We start from the raw sequence: 17,787 nt of genomic DNA on the forward strand, positions 1-17,787 counted from the left end.
CGTCACGACGCGTTGTGTCGTTTTACGACAGCTACGTCGAATGGCTACCGGATCAGGTAAAATACAACAACAAAAATAAGAACAATTGTAACACGACTATTCTGATATGACGTACTTAAAAAAAATCAGGAAAATTTAAACAACTAAAGTTATTGAGGTTTGCACTGTTAAATACAATAAATTCTAAAATACATCTCAAAACTACCTCCGAATCAGCCGTTACCCAATGCATACGGTTTCGGATCGACAGCAGTGCGCAGGCGTGGAAAAGCGCTGCTGTCACCTGCGTTTGTTAGGACTGCAGACGCGACCTACAGTAGTGGCCCAATTACCCAGCAGAAAGCAGCGCTCTACCTGTCCAGGGATAGGACAGCGGCTGGTTTCACTGCAGGTAAAGGTTCAGTTGTGGGCCAGGTCCTCATGTTACCAAAACTACGCGACTCTTATTTTGCCTGTTGACTTTCAGTGGCAGCGGACGATATTTCCAACCAAACATGGATCATACTTGTCCGTTTGACTCTCTTCTTGCTAGCCACTTAGCATGCTAGTTGGACAATTGTCTTTGCGTAGCATGCAGTGACTATATATCTCGTCACTTCCTCATTTTATCTTAAACGTAAACGTAAGCGAGGGGTGCAGGTACTAGCACCGTCGAGCTAGCTAGCTAACCAGTCCATCATTTCTATGTGTGGCTGCTACGCTAAGCGTGCTAACTCCTCAGTGATGTGTTTGTCCTTACTAAGTAATTCATACAGAAAACAAGTAATAGTGTTTCTATGTTCGAGAGGTCTTGCTATTTGTCTTGGAAAACTTGGAAAAATCTTGATGCGACACGTTACTGAATCCTAAAGAAACGGTACACAGAGGGCGTGTTCGCCTAAGATTAGGTTGTGTTAAGATGGTTTGTTTCCGCTCAAATTTGAGTCAAAATATCAAGATCAAAATAAGATTATAACTAACAATTTATTTAGTGCAACAATAATACCTTATAGTGTTAGATTATGACTCATTTTAAAGTAAATGTAGAGGTTTTAAGCAAGAAGGTGCAGTCGAATATCCAAAGTAAATGTAATGTACTGATTGTTAAAAGGGATGGTTGGACTGTATTTCTGATTAGATGTCACAATTCTAACAGTGATCTGTATGCTTGGATATGGAATGTCCGTTTTTCATCGCAGGGAAGTTGGGTAATTTCTTCTAAAATATCATGGAAGCAAATCTGCAACAAAGAGGCGCAGAGACACAAAAATATTGGTTACTTTAAACTTGCAGGTGTTTTCAATGTCACAATGCAATTTCATGCAAAAGCAGCCATGTGGTCGTCTCGTGTTGTAATACTGACTTAAAACTGTGTCAAGAGTCTTTTGGTAGATTTCCTTTGACCTCTCCTGACCGTGCACCATTACCACCACTTCTCCCTTCTGTTGCTTTATATACTAAAGATGTTTTTGACAATTTCTTATAATTTTGGTGGGAACATCCATTTGTACTGCTGTTATTGTATGTCACAAGATGTATGCGTTGCATGTTTTGTATAAATAACTAAATTTAATGCTCAAGGCAAATAAAGGGTGTAGTCTGTACATAACAGTTTTGCTTCTCTCATGACGTAGCATGCACGTATCAGGCTGCTAAGCTGTGTAATACTCTTATCAGTTGGCAGTTGTTGCAGTGTAATTGTAGAAGTCTGAGGCAGGTTATTGAGTTGGAAAAGTTCAGCCAGCTTTAGGCCACATTTAGAGAATATGAGCCACAGATTAATTTTTTATTTGTACTTCACAAATAATGTCATACTTAATATCTTTGTTTGGGTGAAGAGATAAAAAAAAAAAACCACCTGCTGATATTTCTTCTTTCTAATGTGTTTCATAAATTTACAGAAGTATGTTGATGTGATGCTTGAGGATAAGGCTGTGGTGCACCGGGCCTCTGATGGCTGTTAGCACCATGGACTCCGAGTCAGCGCGGACACCTCAGACCCAAGCCCTGACAAAAGGAGGCCATTCCCTGTTGTCTGCTGGCATTCTGACCGCCAGGTTTGGACCTCAAGGGAAGCACTATGTTTGCGGTTCCCTTGCAGCTTTTACCAATATATTGTTGACCTTTCCGATCCAGAAAGTCCTCTTCCGCCAACAGCTGCATGGCGTGTTGGCCATCGATGCGGTGCGACAGCTCCAGAGGGATGGACTGAGGAATCTTTATCGGGGCTTACTTCCCCCACTTCTCCAAAAGAGCACTACAGTAGCCATCATGTTTGGCTTGTATGAGGACTTCTCTAGAGTCTTACTAGACCATGCTGGGAGCAGTGGCGTGCCAGAGCTGATTACAAGAAGCTTTGCTGCAGCTTTGGCAGGAACTGCAGAGGCCATCCTTACACCGTTTGAGCGTGTGCAGACTCTCCTACAAGACCACCGGCACCACGGGCGCTTCAACAACACAGCACACACCTTCCGGACACTTGTGACAGAGTATGGTGTGAGAGAGTGCTACCGTGGCCTCGTGCCCATACTACTGCGCAATGGTCCTAGCAATGTTCTCTTCTTTGGGCTCAGGGGACCCATTAAAGAGCAGCTCCCAGAAGCTACTAGCAAGGCAGGTAACTTGGTTAATGATTTTGTTTGCGGAGGGTTGCTGGGGGCAGGCCTTGGCATCATGTTCTACCCGTTAAATGTCGTCAAATCGCGGGCTCAGTCTCAGGTGGGTGGAGCCTTCAATCCTTGCAGAGAGGTGCTGTTAACAGTGTGGAGAGAGAGGGGTGGCAGTATAGCCATGCTGTTCAGAGGAGCCCACCTCAACTACCATCGCTCTCTTCTCTCCTGGGGGATCATCAATGCCACCTATGAGCTGCTGCTGAAGCTCTTATGAGAAGAGGAATGGAGAGGAAAAATGAGATCTAGATTGGAAGAGAAAGTGTTTTAAGGGAGGGGTGTTGAGCGGAGGAACAGAGCCAGTCTAAAGTGACAAATGAGAGGTTGTAAAGTAAAGTCGGTGCACTTGCTGTCCAACATTTCCAGAACTAAAAGATAACAGTAAAGTTGTACTTCTGACTGGGGCCAACAGTCACTGTAAGATAACTGCCTGCTATTGTTACTTTCTGCTGTTGTCAAAGTGTTAAAAGCAGGCAAAACTTGTGCCAGGGTCCAGTTAATATGCCCGTGTTTGGTCTGTGTTGTAAAGTTTGAGGACGCACACAAAGCTCCATCAATCTTTTTCAAAGATTTAAAAGGAAACTTTAAAACTTGAGTGATTTCCTCTTTTGTGGGAGAATCCCTCTCTGTGGACATGCTGTTTGCTGTGATGTTTGTTTGACCAAGAGCGCCGCCTCCTGTGAAGATAAGTTCTGCCACTTAAACAGTTTTGTGCTTTTTTCCCCATGTTTAGAGCATTGTTCTTGTGCTCACCAGTTCAGATTGAAGTAAGACATAAGAAGGCAAATGTTTAAGTGACTGTTGAAATCAGTATTAGCAGTGCACAAAGTCTAGGAATTTTCAACAAAAGGAACAAAGAAATAAGAAGTTTTTTCCCTTTTTTCTATTTTTTACAACAAAAAGGTCTCAGTTTTCACACGTGAGTCAGTTAATTGACATTTTTGTTAAATAATGTTTTGTCTTGATTTATTTTCTGAAGTGCTATTGCCAGTGTGTGTGGGGGGGTTTTTTCTTTTCCTTTTTTTGGTTTTGTGGTTTTGTTTTTGTTTTTTTTTGTGTGTGTTTTGATAAGTGCCCTGTGGTGTACTCTTTTGTCAGTTTTTTTTTTTTTTTAATTGAAATACAGGGAGGGAAAAAAACAGTCTTGATGTGTAAGATGGCAAATAGGAGAAGAAGACCTGTGGTTGAGTTCTGCATCTCTACTGCTCTTTTATTGGCTATGAGACAAATGTTCCTCACTGGTTGTTTCCTTTTTTAAAACTTACTGCCATTTATTTTATTTATGTATCTCTCCCCCCTTTTGCTCTCACTTTAATATCTTCTCTTGTCACGCTTGCTCTCCCCTCTGTCTGTAACATCTGTTGACATAATGGGCTCAGATTTCAAGCTTGAGTAGCTGCAGTCACCATACTGCAGCTCTTGCTGAGTTCGACAACCCGAAGAGGAAAGGCATGCTGCTTGGACACTTGAGAGAGAGGCTTCATAGTAGTGGCACAGAGAGAAGACGGGGACAGAGGGTAATGTTCAGTGGCACAAAAAGCTCAAGCTGCCATGTAAATGGATCACTCGGCCTATTTCTTCAAGTCTTTTCATTCTAATATCCTCTTCAAAAGTGTATCAAATAACGCTGTTTATCACTTTCCTGAAGCAAAAGTTTCTGGATCACTACGAAAATGAAATGTCACGTTAGTAATTGTGCTAAAATGTTTTAAATCTCAGTTAAAACCTGAATAAATACAGAAGTACTTCAGGAAAAATGAGCTGACTGTCATTTTTTCACCTAGAGAGAAGAAAGATTTTCCTTTACGTAACTGAGACACACATATGTTATGAAACAGTTTTTGTGTCTGTTTTGTGACCTCATTGCTCTGTACCTATGAGTCATACAATGATAATGTGTAAACTATTCGACCTGTTTTTCCCGTTTATTAATTATAATCCCTTCTTTGTAAGTGACAACACTTATGCAATGTGTGTAAGCGTTGTCAAGGATTTTTGTTTAAAAGAAATGACATCAAGTCAGCACTGTGAGACTGAGTTTTGGGTCAGCACAGAGTACCACTTTCTAGCTTACTGTGTCAAGAAGTCTGACAGCAGATGATGATCAGATTAAGGACAATCTGACAGAGGGACTTTAGATCAAGAAGCGCTGAACTGCTGTTGCTTCAAAGCCTCTCAGCTCTCTTTGCACCACATCAAGTGTCCTTCTGATTGCTGTCTTAGATGAAATCTAACTTTTTTTTATGTGCAAATTTATCTAAAAATCCTTTTTAATCATAGTAGCAGAAATATTGCTTGAACTCTGCTAATTGGCTCTCCACATAGTTTGAAGACCAGTACCAAAAAAGCAAAAAGGGGAGGGGGTGGCCTCATGCATAGACAAACACTGCCATCTTGAAACTGTAGGAAATTAACACTGAAAAAACAATCCTACAATCTACATTCGTTATTGTACTGTGCAGAAATCTTGAGCCACCCCTCATTTCTTTATACTATGCTTCCAATAAACCAGATTTGTTATATTGCTCTTGAGCAATCGTTTTCGGAAGCAGGGTGGGATCATCTTGATACAGAAGGGAGCAAAAGGCACCTAATAGCCAAATAATAGCTTTGCTATTTCTTCAAGAAGCCTGGAGAACCATTCCTAAACACTACTTAAAGAATTTACTCTACTAAGAGAGTTCACACTATGGTGAAGAATGAAGGTGGTCACACCAAATGTTGACTTTCAAGTTCACTAGAATTGTGCAAACTCAGTTTTTGCATTTTATGCTGTATGTTTCATGTATCTTTACATACATTTCAATAAATTGTTGCACCAATTTAGTTTTCCTTGCAACATATAAAGAAATAAGGGGTGACCCAAGACTTTTGGAGTTGGAGCGTAAAGATGGTACAGAGGCTATGAGATTCATAAATATTAGTTTATCTGCTGAAGTGAAATATTCACCATGGGGTTGAATATCGGTGTGCAGTGATATCTCTTATGATCTCATAAATAACACTCGATATTTGTGAATGGAGCTTCATGAATTGCTTGTTGGTAAATGAAAGTACACACAGTTCCCAAATATTCAAGACAGCATTATTAAGGTCAGTGTTTCATTTATTCCCAAACAATACATTTCTTGGTACATTAACTTCATGTTTTATGTGGGGATGGAAAAGTGGCTGCTTCTGTAGAAACACAGTGGACTCTCTGACTATGAAATGCTGTTCATACAATGTTCCCGTACAGGAAAGAGTTAGTGACACAGGCACTCTTTACTGATGGAGCCAGCCTAATGAACAACAGGAGACCCTCCTGAGACACAACGTCTTGACGTTAGCACGGTGATGGACGCTGCACAACTACCTTAACAAAATTTCCCTCAGTCATCAGTCTGGAAGATTAAATACACTACCTTTCCCCTCACCAGCTGTTTCTCAGCACTTAAGCAGTCTTTATTTCAGCTAATCCCCTTATCATATTTGAATAAGCAACCGCTGACTGATTTGGCTTAATTAGCTTCCTGTTGTTTGTAGGTGGCTCGAGTAAATCCTTCAAATCGGATGGCGTCATGTGATATGGAGGAGCTGATAAGTGAACACTGTACATCAGCAAACCGATTGAGCAACGTAGTCCTTTTACTGAAAGTTCACAGACATCAGTATAGACAGAAGTCTTTATATTGACAAAATGCTAATGCCATGCAACCTTGCAAAATGTTGCATTCCTTAATGCAGAAAGTTTTCCAGAAACAAGACAAAAACCAACATTCCAAACAAAGAAAGCATCCATTATATTCAAGCAAACATAATGCAGCTGCTGTTTGTTTTTAATGTTAGCGCAAAAAAACAACAGAGTATGTGGGGGGGGGGTTGAGGGGTTTATGTTTGCATAGCCATAAACTAAAGTAGGGACAGAATAGGACACAGAGATATAAATGTATATCTACAGTTCTGACCCCAGCATTGACCATCAGCCCATCCATCAGTCAGTACTCAGTTAATAAAGTGGTGCACCCAAAGACGAAACATTGGCAGGGAACAGTTGTGGCTCAGTGTTTTAAGACTTTGGATCTTTGCTACATCTGGATAGAGTTTAACAGTCACTCTTGTGCCTCGTCAAAAAAAAAAAAAAACTACATAAATAAGGTCCCCTGTTTTGGTGGACCTCACCCACACATTCCCAGAAAATATATACTGTATGTAGTGTCCTTTGGATGAAAACTAGAGTAATATTATAATACTGCATACGATTGGGAATGGGGTTATATCCAGGAAGCATTCACACAAAGTCAGGTATGGACCGGGAAGGGGCAGAAAAACAGTTTACACAAGGGTACATGTCTCAAAAAAAGGTGCAATCTGTAACAGTCAAAAGTGCTCTCCCTGCTGTGTAATGGTATAGTCGTGACTGTAATGTTGAAAAACTAAATCCTTACAAAGGTGCAAAACCTGCACATATAAAACAAATCATTTATTACTATATTTCGCAAGTGAGATACAGAATAGTTCCTGTAGTTTGTCAGTAAATGTACCGTAATCATAAACGTAGAAAATGACAATTTACAGATTACACCTTGTGGAGTGGAGCAATATTTAAAGCAGCAAAAAGATAACGTAATACTGTCTCAAAGGGGAGGGGGGAAAAAAAAGTTCCAGTGACATCCATAGTTCTTTTTTTCCTCACCAGAGACCTGCCAGTCACAGATCATGGTGCAAATATTGTAAAAATAAATACATAAATACATACATGGGTAATTCATCATTACATACATACACATATTGTATCATAAAATAAGAGAATTATGAGATAATTATAAAATTCATATGTACAAATGCATAGTCCGTATGCGTCCAAGGAGAGGTTTAACAACGAAGTGACATCGCTTCGTTTTAGGGGTGTGTTTGGTGTTTGTGTTTCAATGTGGGTGTGTGTGTGCTGTGGTGTTGTGTGGTGTGCATGGCACTTACTGTACAAGAACACAAGCGTTACACACCAGATAGCTCTGTGCTGCTTCTTCTTGTCTTCACCTCTAGAGTCAGTGCGTTATTAGTGGGTAAAAGTTCACAGATCAAAAGTTTAGAGGTACATGTCCGGGTGTGTCCGAGGGCTCTACCGTGGGTGTCCGGAAGAGCTGAGTGAGTGCGAATACAGACGAGATGAGCACAGTGCATCGTTTGGCTAGCAGCCTTACCCCGTCGCCCTCTCCCTGACCCTGTACGGTCCCATTGACGCCCCCGCTCCTACCCACTGCCCCAGCGCCAGTTCCAGCTGTCTCAACAGCCCCAACAAACTCCCGATACAGCCCCACTATCTCTTTCAGCTTGTCCATGGCCTCTTGGCCATCATTGTCCTCAACTTTTTGAACCAGATTTGTATTATGGCACATGTCACAACCAGTGCAAGGGTTTGTTTGCAGACAGGCTGCCGACAGCTGTACCAGGGCACTAAAACTATTGGATAAAGAACGCAGGGCTTCATCGGGCGCCCAGCCTACCCGCGTGGCTCGTTGACATCCAGATGCTAACCGTCGAGCCTCAGCCTGAAGAAGACTCCTCTCGGCCTCTGTCATGGTAGCAGGTGTCATCCTATTACACTTTAGGCTTGCTTCTGGGGCAGGGCTGTCTTCGGTTCCGTTATGATTTAGATCAGGCCCTACTTTTAACTTTGTGCTATCTTGCTTTGCATCTTGGCATGATGTTTGCTCTGTTTGCTCAGGTGCACCTCGTTCTAAGACCAGAAGAAGCTGATCTATATCGTGACGCAGAGAGGCAAAGCCGCCTTTCAGCCCACCATAATTCTTGTTAGTTAGGGAACGAAGCGAGCCGCCGAATGAGGTTGTGGGTGAAACTGGACACGAAACAAGAGGACTGAGTTCAGAAGAGGTCGTAGAGAAAGTAGACAGCGGGCGAGGGTTGTCCCTCAGCAGTGAAAGAATATTGGGTTTGAGAGAGGGTGTTGTTGTAGGAGATGGGGCAGGTGCCGGCTGGACAGGTTTGGGGCGTATGCGACGGGAGAACTCATAAACTGTGAGCTCATCATCAAAGCTAACGCCATCCTCTGTGTCTCCGCTGAAACAGTTGGCGTAAACAGTGCGGCAGCCACAAGCCTCCCGGTGTTGCTGTGGAGGAGTGCTGTCTGCCAGTGAGGAGGTCGGTGAGTCACCTCCAATCTCCATGCTGGACACACCTCCCAACCCGACTGCTGAGTGAGACCGCGATTGAGGCTGCTCTGATGAAACGCTGCTGCTACGTGCAATATTTTCTCTAAAACTTAGATTAGGGTGGGAGCCGTTTGTTCCACTGGCCTTTTTCATGTGTGCCGACAATTCTTGGGCCTCTTTGATTGTTGCTATGACAACTTCAGCTCCATCATCTAAAATGGTCCCTTTGATTCCTGATTTTGAGGGCACACTCTCTTTGTCCTTGACAGGAGTTTTGTTTAGGTCTGATAAGCCACTGGCTACAGACAAACCAGAGCCAAATCCAGATGTGTCGCCATTTATGGAACTAGTGGACGGATAGTCCAGAGTTCCTAATATCTCCTGGGAACGGGTCATGTACCAAGGAAGGGCCTGAATCTTCCCTCTCAGGGCTGAGGCAGGTAGCCTGCCTCCTAGACTGGAGGAGCTGGTTCTCAGGTCAGATCCTGAACCAGATCTTCCAGATTCTCTGCTTTCTAGGCCCCCTTTAGAATTGGTTGAGGTCAGCGAGGTGGTAACTGTAAGAGGTGCATCTGTATTTTTGGGTGAAAGGCTCTCGTGGCTCAGAGAGACCCTTCTAGGTCCTGACTGGATGCTCCCATTACGACTGCTCCAAGGGTGAATTCCATTTGGAGTACTGACGCCATCCTTACAGATCCCTTTGCTTGGATCAGTAGGAGAGACGGGAGAGCTGGCAGGTAGCGATAAGGGGTGAAGATTGCTTGGTGAAGTGGGTTTGGGAGGCACTGGAGGGGGTATTGTTAGCTTAGTTCCTGAATTAGAGTGAGTGATTGGGGTTAGGCTTGCTGGCCTCTTTGTTAGCAGGTCAGTTCCACTGGTTTTCCCCTCAGCTTCAGGAATTTGCGATTCATCAGGAACGTATTTTTCTTTTTTGGAAACAGCACGCGCTCCATTTTCTAGATCTTTACTTTGTTTTGTGCTGCTTTCCTGTCTTTTTGTCTTTTCTTCATCTTGTGATAGTGATTGCTTGCTATATCGCACTGCTGTGATCAAGGATGACGACATAGGCAATCCACCTGATGTGACCGACTTGAACTCCATGGTGTCCGGCTCCATTTCAAGGAGTTCCGACGACAAACGTCCAGAGGCATCTCCATTGCATTGGGCATATGATCTCCCATGCTGGGGAGACTTGGGAGGAATGATCTGAGGTTTGGGAGGCAGCTGTGGTTTCGGTGCCAATGGTGGTTTGACCTTAACATCAGGTTTCTGTGATGGCTTTGAAGGACTGCCTTGCTGGTTGTTGAGTTGATTCGAAGGGGCTTTAAGTGTATCCGCTTCTTTCTTGGCTTTATAGGATTGGCTTTTATTGGCAAGTGGAGATGACGGCTCTTTCCGCGAGACAGCTGGAAGACTGTTCCAGGTTCCACTCAAACGATTAGCATTGCGTCGGTCAGCCAGCTCTGCATCTGTGAGAGAATGAGAAAAATGAAATGAAAACAACAGAAAGACAGGTATTAATGGACCGACACACATCTTCTCACAATTGTCCCGTCTCCTTTCAACATATCGTAGTAACAGTGCTGTCACATGTCACCAGTACACAGATAAATATACCATCAAGGGACTAAGTTATCAAGCATGCTGTAAACAAACCTGAGAGATCAGGAACTGGAGGAGTAAATCTCTCTTGTGCATCGAAAAACTCATCCTCAGAGTCTGAGACATTGTCTTTGACCAAAAGATTCGGCTTGGGGTTGGGTGAAGGTGTCAGAAACATGCTGTCTTCATCCTTTGACAGGCGGTTCTCAGCCTTTCCTGCTTTGCTCCCAGGAATTGAACTTGTTCTTACTGGGACTTTGGGAGGGGTCTTTTTCTTTCTTTTAATAGGTGATCTTTGAAAGGGTATGCTGTCAATCATTCTCAAATCTCTTGAACTAGGAATCTTAGAAATACGTCTAAGTGTCTCAGCGCCCCGATCTTCCTCCTCTTCATCGTCATCATCGTCATCACTGGTAGCCCCAGGCGGGCTTGGTAGGAAGTCAGACTTGGAGAGGTCAGCAAAGCAGAGGCAAGAGTTGTCATTCCCACGGTAATTGAGGTTAGTGGGTCTACGTGGCCCTTGATGGCGTTTTGGCTCCAGGAGGTAGGGGTGGTGAACATCAAAACTCGGAACATCCTCGCCTACGTGCGGCCCGTGAAGGCGAGATTTGGATTTGCTGGCAGCACTGCTCTCCTCAAGTGCAGTGCTCAAGGAACTGCTGGACAAGCTGGAGAAGCTGCTGGTGACTCGCAGGTCAGTGTGGTACCAGGAAGAGTCCAGGTTCATTTCTTCATCCATAACACTGAATTTATGCAGACCACTTCCTGTTGCTCCTCCTTCATCTGGACTCTCATTTCCTTTACCTTCTGTTGTCACTATTATCCTCACTTCCTGTTTGCCTTTGTGCTCCTCTCTCTCTTTTCTTTCTTCCTCTCTCCTCTTCTCTTCCTCCTCTCTTCTCCTCTCTTCCCAGTCCTGACTTGCTGGGTCTGGGCGTTTGTAATTCTGAGAATCCATCGGGTCATCCTCGTCTGTTGAGTCGTCTGAGTCACTGCAGCAGCGAGACACATAACCTAATAAAACCCAGAAAGTGCACAAACACCAGACAAGCATTGCGAAAGCTGTGTTAGTGCATTCATAAAGGAGAATAATATTTAATTTTTGATAGTAAAAAAAAAATATGACATCTTATCTTTTTTTTTTTATCCGTATCCGTACTGGATGGTGACATAAATAAACATGTGAGGTGAAAAAAAGGCTATCAAAAAGGCCAAAGCCAGAAAGTCATAAGTTTTAAGTGAAACAGTTTTTGCTCACTTGATAGGGATTCATAGCACACGCCCTCTATTACGGCGAACCTCCCACACACACCTTCTTCAGCAGGAATCCGGTGCACCCTCACTTTTGGGCGCCCCAGACGGAAGACGTTGACATTGGGATCCACCAGGAGTTTGCAGTAGCCTCCCAGCAGACACCCTAAGTCTTTGGCTGCCAGAGAGTCCATCAGTAAGGCAAATGGCTGAGAGGGGGAGGGTATTGCAGAAAAAAGGTAAAGTAGTAGTGTTTAAAGCCAAAGGGTAAGAGGGGAAAAGCGATGGAGTGGGAGAAAGAAGGAGAGACAGTCACCTTTGCATTCATGAATTAACATTATATATAGCTAGCCTTAGGCTGTATACTGTTATATATCGCATGTATAGTAGAGAAAGAATGCTTGACCTATATTTAGTGTCATGTTCATGAATATAGTGTGGTGAATGAACATCTGTGCCACGTCTATATGTTTACGAATAATACAGCCTTGCAACTCGATGAACATGTATATCCCACCTAAGGCCCCCTCACCTTCATGTCATGCAGCGAGATGCGCAGCAAGCTGACTTTGTCCGACTCCGTGAGCAGCTCCACTCGGCTGATGCTGCTGAACTCGACCAGCGTAGAGATCACATTGAGCTTGTGGTTGATGACCTGACTCATCCCATACTTGGCTCCCACCAGCAGCGTGACCAGCACTTCCCTGTCCTGAAGCTGGAAGGAGAAGGAAGAAAGAAAATAAGTGTTGCAGTCATTTTAATTGGTTGCAATTTCCATCATTTAGCAAATGGATCCACCAATTTACATGAGGCCTTTAGCCCTTACCATCATTGTGGCTGTGTACGACCGTCCCCCATAAGAAATGAGCTCTCCCAGCTGAGTGAGGTAGGCCAAACGAGCCTGATTGGCAGATATTACCTATAACACCACAGAGAAGATATACAGTATGAGCAAGACAGACAAAAAAGGCGGTGGGTGGCATTACCCAAGCCTGATACTGACTATTCACCTTTTTAATTAGCCTCCTACTCAGCATCTATTTTTCCTCCAAGCTGCTGTTCTTCCATATACCGCTTTAAACCTTAGGAAGATTAGCAGTCCTCATACATCTCAGCTAAAACGTAGCCTGAAGTCACTGCTGTCACTATGTGTCTCTTTACACCTCTCACATTTTCCTTCCACTTATCCATTTACCTTCTGGCGTGGCTCTAGCAGGGACTGGATCTTTTTGAGGTGGTAGCTAATGGCTTTCCTCAGGTCCTTCTCTCTCATGTTGCCCAGCAGCGTAGGAGAGATGAAGCTGTCCAAGCCGAACTCCTTCCTGTCAACGCCACATTTGCAGAGGCATGAAAGTACTCAGTGAATAAAATGTTACAAAGAAATGCATGAAAAGTGAAAAGAGGTTGTAATGTAAGGACAAAGATACACTTAATATCGGAAGTTAAATTCAGAAATTTCACTGAGCTTTATTTCTTTAAAAAAACAAACCAAAAAAAAAAAACACTACCAGTAGATATTACTAAACAGTCATAGTTCAGCTTTCGGTCCCATTAATTGCAAGTTGTCTTCACAATTATAACTTGTGGGATAAGTATAGAAATGTACAGATAACTGCTCTGTACTACAATATATACAATGTACAACAATGTATGACAACCAGGCCGCAATCCTTAGAAAAAATGGATGTTTGCTTTGCATTTTGAGACACTTCCACTCTCAAGTAATGGGGCAAATATCCTCCACACACCCACTAAACCTCTCCCATCACATTAATAGATTAGGCATTTAGTGAGCTGCCTCATCCTAGACAAATCACAGTAATTGCAGCAGTGAAAAAATGTCAAGGCCCTATTACTCAAAACCTATAATGAGAAGTACCACAATTACAGTGTCCTACTAGTGTGACCCCTAAACGGAAACTCTCCCACGCGTATGACTCACGTAATACTCTTGACTGAGGTTCTGGTCTGTCCACAACTATCTAGTCTCTCATGCATGTGCAGGGCTGCCAGGCGGAGTGCAGTGTTGCACTTCATCTCCACCGCGAAACGCTCCCGTAGCACATCGCCAACACTCTGCCGGCAGAAAGAATCACAGTTTTAGTATTACATAATACACACGCACCTTACAGTGACCTGATTTTTGTCCCAGCATACTCTGCATGTCAGACATTGCAAAGCACGTAGCTCATCAGCATATCTGTAAGTAAACCAGCGACCTGACACTGACAGGGAAAACACAATCGGCGAAGACAATGAAACAATAAATTGGCATGACATAAGCGGCACTCTCCACTGCTTTAGTGAGCAACAAAAACACGCACAGGCCACATGTAACAATATCAAGACTTAGCATCATCAGAGCAAGTATGTAACTGCTTTGTACAAAAGAAGGACTAAAGAATGTGAGCAACGTGTTATAGGGATAAGGCCATGAAGCTATAAGGAGGGGCTGCATGTTGACTTCAGAGCTACTTTTGCAATATTTTCGAAGAATTTCAGAGCACACTCAGCATAAAGTGGGTACAAAGTTTTATTTTCTGTACATACGCAGAGAAAGGACCAAAGTCTAATTGCGAAATAATTCAGAGCAAAAGTCTCTGAGATAAACAATGCATGACCGTAATGGTGACAACAAATAAAGGAGCTTCTCTGACCTGTAAAAAGAAGTACTCAAAGGCAGAGGGGTCATCCTGCAGTAGGTCTCCTGGGTCTCTGGGGATGAAACAAACCCTGAACAGACACCTGTAATCGTGGGAGTCTTTCTTTTGCACCACCTGGTGAAGACAAAAGATAGAGGTGGAAAGTTGTAGCATTTAATCTTCATACATATCTACGAGATATCTCCACATAGATTCTTTTCCTTCACCCTCTGAATGAGCTCATCTTCATGCAGTAGCAGCAGTTTGGTGATGCTGTACTGTTGCTCTAGCACCAGGGCGAAGTACTCGATGGCCCGGATGGACAGCTTATCCTTCAGGGTCAGAACAATGTCCTGGAATGACAAAAAAAACCAACAGCTCACACCTCTTAGACAAACATGTTTCGTCCCACTCCACTGAGGGCAAAGGGACAAAGCTGATTCCCTGTCTCAGATTTGCTTCAGCTGGGAGAACAAACAGAAATACAAAAGCTGCTGTAAAAATAATACCCTGCTCATAAAGACAGAAGCATGTACCTACTGATGGTGACTTACTGACCTTTTCATAATTTTCTTTTTCAGAAACAGTATCTCCCAATGAACTACAACTGTTATAGCCAACCCACACTGTGACACCTTTGGGGGAAATCATACCTTAGCTTCTGGTGCACTTAATTTCAAAATAGTCCCACCTGGTCCTACCAAGCATCTCACAGCTTCTCGTGGTGGTTTTAAGAAACTGTGTGGGCTTTTTATTGGCTCATAAGAGGACCGTCTTGAGTCATTTCTTTATATGTTGCAAGGAAAATGGTAAGTAGGCGCAGCAATTTATTGTTATGTATGCAAACATACATGAAACATACCATATATAGGGCAACAATAGAGTTTATACAGTTCTAATGAGCTTGAAAGTCAGTATTTGGTGTGACCACCCTTATTCTTCACCATAGCCTGAAATCTCTTAGGTAGGCCTTCCTGTAATTTGTTTAAGTAGTCTTCAGTTCTCCAGGCTCCTTGAAAAACATTCAAAGCTGTTCTTTGGATGTTGGCTTCATTTTACTCAGTTCTCTGTCAAAATGATCCCTCACTGCTTCAATATTGTTGAGGTCCACGCTCTGGGGAGGCCAATCCATGACTGATAGACTTGAACTGTGTGTTGTTTTATCGAGGTATGCTTTGGCAGTGTATTTGGGATCATTCACCATTGCTAATTGCTAACAGTTTACAGATGGCTGTAACTCCTGACCTCCTCCATACATATGAGGACCATTTGAACCAAAAATTTAAAACTTGGACACTGGTTTTCGGTCCAGCTCTTGTGTAGTTTGGTGTACCTCAGTCTTTTCTCCCTGTTTCCTTTCCTTATAAATGCCTTCTTGACAGCCATCCTTCTACTGAGACCATTTCTGATGAGGCTAGATGAGTAGATTAAGACCCTGTTTCCTCAGTTTCTTTAAGGGCACACTGCACACCATGGTGAGATATGCCTTGGTTTTGGCTAATTGTTTTTTTTGTTGGTGCAAAAATACTATTTTATGCCAGTCAAACTGTGTTATCTTCTCATAGATTGAAATTCAAATTTGAAATTGGTCTATTCCAAATTTTCTGTTGTGTGTAAAGACACAAGGACTAGACTGAATATGAGTGAAAAAGTCCTTTATAAACCCAGAAGAACTATTTCTCAAGACTACGCTAAAAATAGCTGTTGTCAGGCTTCTTATTACTGGGGCACACTGCTGTTATGTAATAAAAATGTCAACCATGAATGATGTAGGGATCTCTTGGGTCACTTAGTTACTATATCTATCAAAAGATAAACAAGTCCATCAGGCCAATGAGCGAGCTACTTTCAGCTGTTCTCCTATTCACGAGGGCTTCCAGAGCAGGTAATTTTGTGTTTGATATGGCCATTTCTAACATAACCCTGGATGGATTTGCCCCATTCCTCCTGCCCCAGGATCACACCCCCCTTTTGCTGGTTAGGCGAACGTGTAACGTACTATACAATGGAGCCACTCAATGAAGCCACCAAGTAAAAGCTCTAAATGCTCTTTTCGGGTAAAACTTTCTAACTAGGCCGGTAATCCTGTTTATTACATACCTTGACGGTGGTGTTGTTGTCGAACTTGAAAGCCTTGGTCTGTCCGTTCTCTAAATAGACTTTCAGAACATTGGGCAGGAAGAGAAGAGAGTTTCCCTGGTGGAAAGAAGTGAGAGATGTGGTCAGACAGAATCGATATCAGATGAGAAAAGATCAAATATTAAATGATTGCAAGAAATGTTAGCCCATAAGCCCTAATGAAGAATATTTCATTATGTGGAAGACTGTGAATTGACTGCTGCTTGTAGCCTTACAGTAAATGCTTGTTTTTTGTTTGGCAGCCTCCTTCTGTATCAGATAAGGTTTTCTCACCTGAGTGTGCCCATTGACCACCACCTCCTCTGCAAAGCGCACTTTAACTGGATTACTCCTCAGACGAGCTCTCTTCTCTGCTGACATAATGGATGACTTGGGATTCTGTAGCACACACACACATCAGCACCATTACTGTACATGAAGGATGAAGCATGGGCTAAGACACACATGAGTAACACTGACGCCAGCAGGCTTTAAGATGCAAACATTCAGAGCTGTACTCAGACGGTCGATACATACATCACAGCACAATGTAAAGTGCTTAATCCATTCAGAAGAGGCAAGCTAAGAGTCACATGCTTGGGAGCACACAGACAGCTTATGTTTAAATGAGCGATGGCATACAGACTGTGTAGTGAGGAGCTCATTAATGTCTTCTTTGTACTCACTGTCATGTGCCGCAGGATAGTCACATTGATACAATCCTCCAAGTTCCTGAACACAGAGAAGAAGCATTCATTCACACAGACGGAGGAGGGATCATAACCTTTCTGCTCAGCTATTAAGTCAGCATCTTCTGCTCTGACCTCTACCGCTAACTCACTAAGCCTTCTACACCCGCAGTCACACATGAATCAGCGTCAAAATCCCAGAAAACAACTGAAATAATTGTCATTGATTTCTTTAATGACTGTGAAAAACGAGAATAGAATTTATTTTGAATTTTCTCTAATTTACACATAATCGAAAGTACACATACAGGCTGAATTATACACATACAGTCCCTTAAATCTACAGTTTTCTAAGAAGGAGAATTTGAGATTTACACAAGCTGGAAAGATTTCTAAACAATCATCGATCATAAGTACAAATTATTCAGATGTGTCACCACTTTGGTCTGGAAGAAGACCCAAACTGTCACTCTCAAACAAGAGGAAATTGGTGAGGATGTTCAGGAAAAACCCAAGACCCAAGGCTCAATCTTGAACTGATAACTGCTGAAACACCTTGAACTAAGAGGGTGGCGACCAAGAAAGAGGCAGCTGCCCACATAGACAAGCCAAACACTTCAAAAGTAGTTTTGGAATGGAAACCAGACCATTTATATTAACTCTACCAAAAAGACTGGTCAAATAT

The 17,787-nt window shown here is 42.9% G+C and overlaps 2 protein-coding genes across 7 annotated transcripts in view; one reads left to right on the plus strand and one right to left on the minus strand.

Annotated features, from left to right (window-relative positions):
• On the plus strand, positions 1-6,800 carry slc25a51b (solute carrier family 25 member 51b). Of its 3 annotated transcripts, XM_005937734.3 has the most exons (3): positions 259-391; positions 1,881-2,592; positions 4,028-6,800. In XM_005937734.3, the coding sequence occupies exons 2-3, from the start codon at positions 1,933-1,935 to the stop codon at positions 4,244-4,246; spliced, it is 879 nt and encodes a 292-aa protein (XP_005937796.1). In that variant the 5' UTR covers positions 259-391; positions 1,881-1,932; the 3' UTR covers positions 4,247-6,800. The 3 variants fall into 3 exon arrangements, with proteins under 3 accessions (XP_005937795.1, XP_005937796.1, XP_005937793.1); XM_005937733.2 differs by lacking the exons at positions 259-391; positions 4,028-6,800 and adding an exon at positions 1-56 and having other exon boundaries at positions 1,881-3,689; XM_005937731.3 differs by lacking the exon at positions 4,028-6,800 and having other exon boundaries at positions 260-391; positions 1,881-3,686.
• frmpd1b (FERM and PDZ domain containing 1b) overlaps positions 5,722-17,787 on the minus strand; it is a 27,034-nt gene continuing 14,968 nt past the window's right edge. For 3 of the 4 annotated variants that reach the window (XM_042226963.1, XM_005937738.3, XM_042226962.1), the window contains exons 6-17: positions 17,100-17,145; positions 16,708-16,812; positions 16,396-16,491; positions 14,523-14,648; positions 14,311-14,430; positions 13,596-13,729; positions 12,849-12,975; positions 12,480-12,572; positions 12,186-12,368; positions 11,661-11,862; positions 10,457-11,416; positions 5,722-10,269 (exon numbers count right to left, since the gene is read on the minus strand). In XM_042226963.1, coding sequence (XP_042082897.1) covers positions 7,709-10,269; positions 10,457-11,416; positions 11,661-11,862; positions 12,186-12,368; positions 12,480-12,572; positions 12,849-12,975; positions 13,596-13,729; positions 14,311-14,430; positions 14,523-14,648; positions 16,396-16,491; positions 16,708-16,812; positions 17,100-17,145 — 4,753 coding nt within the window. In that variant the 3' untranslated portion in view covers positions 5,722-7,708. The remainder of the gene's footprint in view (positions 10,270-10,456; positions 11,417-11,660; positions 11,863-12,185; positions 12,369-12,479; positions 12,573-12,848; positions 12,976-13,595; positions 13,730-14,310; positions 14,431-14,522; positions 14,649-16,395; positions 16,492-16,707; positions 16,813-17,099; positions 17,146-17,787) is intronic. The other variant, XM_005937740.3, reaches the window with a different exon arrangement.

Source organism: Haplochromis burtoni, unplaced genomic scaffold, assembly GCF_018398535.1.
Source record: "Haplochromis burtoni strain Fernald_Lab_line unplaced genomic scaffold, NCSU_Asbu1 Contig_236, whole genome shotgun sequence".
Classification (NCBI taxonomy): Eukaryota; Metazoa; Chordata; class Actinopteri; order Cichliformes; family Cichlidae; genus Haplochromis; species Haplochromis burtoni.